This window comes from Fulmarus glacialis, unplaced genomic scaffold (genome assembly GCF_000690835.1).
Source record: "Fulmarus glacialis isolate BGI_N327 unplaced genomic scaffold, ASM69083v1 scaffold2643, whole genome shotgun sequence".
Lineage (NCBI taxonomy): Eukaryota > Metazoa > Chordata > Aves > Procellariiformes > Procellariidae > Fulmarus > Fulmarus glacialis.
In genome coordinates this window covers 74,197-76,423 of record NW_009200894.1, presented here as the reverse complement: position 1 = coordinate 76,423, position 2,227 = coordinate 74,197, and the positions used below count along the sequence as shown (strand labels likewise).

The 2,227-nt window shown below is 57.7% G+C and overlaps 1 protein-coding gene across 1 annotated transcript in view; it reads left to right on the top strand.

The window, feature by feature from the left end:
* Positions 1–2,227, top strand: part of RHPN1 (rhophilin, Rho GTPase binding protein 1) — a gene marked incomplete at its 5' end in the record, with an annotated part of 11,602 nt that overhangs the window by 1,727 nt on the left and 7,648 nt on the right. Inside the window, 3 exons of the mRNA XM_009573747.1 lie at positions 262–428; positions 981–1,168; positions 1,337–1,493. Coding sequence (XP_009572042.1) covers positions 262–428; positions 981–1,168; positions 1,337–1,493 — 512 coding nt within the window. The remainder of the gene's footprint in view (positions 1–261; positions 429–980; positions 1,169–1,336; positions 1,494–2,227) is intronic.

Here is a 2,227-nt window from a genome sequence, read left to right as displayed (position 1 = left end):
CGGGACCAAACCTCCACGATAGGATCGCTGCCTCGGCAGCAAAGCCGGGACTGGTGGATGCGGGGAGCTGGGTTTTCCTCTTGCTCTGGGCTTGCTCGGCTGGTTAGGGGAGGTAGGGGAAAGTGTGTGCCCCACGGGGGTGAGCCATGATGGGAACGGTGGCTGAGAGCCCACGTAGAGCGCTGAAAACCCTCCAGGATCCTCCTGCATCTGTGGGCGAGGACCCAAGGATGGACAGCCGTTGACTCTTCCCTTCCCCAGGTACGACTCCCTGACGGGGGTCCCGTCCCACCAGCGAGCGCTGGCCTTCGAGAAGGGCAGCGTGCTCTTCAACATCGGAGCCCTGCACACCCAGATTGGAGCGCGGCAGGACCGTGCATCCCTACCAGGGCTCAATCAGGCCATTGATGCCTTTCAGAAGGCGGCTGGTATGTGGGTTCCCCCCTTCCCCGGCTCCCCAGGAGCATGCAGGCAGCATTTCCCTGGGGTGGGAATAATCCACATGAGTGCAAGAAGAGGCAAGAGCAGTCGTGCAAAGAGGGATGGGGACAGGGCATCTTCAAGGGACCACAAACCAAGCACAAGTTGGCACCACGCTGCTTCTGTGGGTTATGAAGAGGAGCTGGGATGACCCAGCAACCACCCAAAGGGCTCTCTTTTGCCGCACAGCAGTAGGGATGTCCCAGCTGGGGAGAGGAGAGATGCTGATCTGTCTACGAGCAGCTGGGGAAAAAAGGGACCCTGGGACTGTGGTCACCCAGGGCTTTGGAGAAGAAAGCTGTGGGCACAAGGATGGTTTAGACAGCAAGGGAGGGACTCCCGACCTTTTTACCTGCCAATTGTGGTGAGATGTTTGATGTGCGAGCTGGGTTGCCAGCTCTTCTCCTCCTGTCCTGCCGGTGGGGAAACCTTCATGGTCCAAAAGTCTGACCCTCCTGCTTACAAGCCCGGTGGCTACCAGGAGCTTCTCCCACGTGCAGGTGCCTTTAACTACTTGAAGGAAAACTTCTCCAACGCTCCCAGCCTGGATATGAGCGCTGCCTCCTTGAACATGCTGGTGCGGCTGATGGTCGCCCAGGTCCAGGAGTGCGTCTTTGAGAAGATGACCTTGCTGCGTGCCCAGCACGACTTCCTCACCCGGCTGCAGCTCGCCCAGGAGGCGGCAAGGGTGAGCACCTCAGGGAGGAGAGGACTTGGTGGGGCTGTCACCACTGGAGAGGCTCCTTCTGTGGTCAGCAGAATCCCCCAGGAGAAGACAGCCTGCTGTCACTGTCTCCTGATGGATGTCCTACATCTCAACCTATGGCTTAGCAGCTTGTCTCTTGACGCTCCACAGGTAGAAGACGTCTACTCGCTGGTGCACCAGACGATGACCCAAGCCCACGTGAAGGATTACGTTCCCTTCTCTTGGACCACCATGGTCCACGTCAAGTCGGAGCATTTCAAAGCCCTGTCCCACTACTTTGCTGCCATTGCTCTCTGCGACTGCCCCGGTGAGTGTTACAGCTTTGCCTGCCCAGCCAAATGCTGGCTCCACGTGGTAGCCTGGTGTTTGGGAGGGACTGCAAAAAAAGAGGTGAAAGGAGATATGCACAGGGTAGATGGATACAAAACCTAAAGTTTTTGGGATGCTCTGAGCTGTTGGTCTTGTTTATTGACTCAGTAATTCATGCACAGCGCAGATTTCCTCCATGTTTCTGGTTTGCTCAGTGCTTGCAAAGTCCTTCCCAGAAGGTGAGCAAAAAGGTGCTGTAGGGGTGTCACCTGCTGTCCCCTTTGGGGCTGGGTGGGTAAATGGGGGGCTCAGCTGCCTGCTGACCACACGTGTGCTGGTGTCCTGGGCCGGGCGTTCTCCAGAGGCACCCTGGTCCTTGTGGCAGGCCAGCTGAGGGCTTCAAAAAATAAAAAGAAAACCAAAAAAACCGCAGGATATCCCTGGACAAACTGGTCTGGGCTACTCAAATTTAACTGCCAGCCTCGTGGCCAGCTGCCCTGGTAGGGTGCTGGCAGCAGGGTACGTGTGGCTGTGCCAGAGCTGGGCTGACGTGGCTCTGTGGAGCCAGCTGGAGCGTGGACGTAGGATGCGACCTGTGATCTCCATCTGTGCCATCACCGACACCCGTGCAAGCAATTTCGGGTCAGGCAGAGGATCTGGGGGCGGGCAGCCAATGCACACTGTGACCTGTGGTGCCGATCCATCACTTGGTAGGCTGGCTTTGGACAGGCT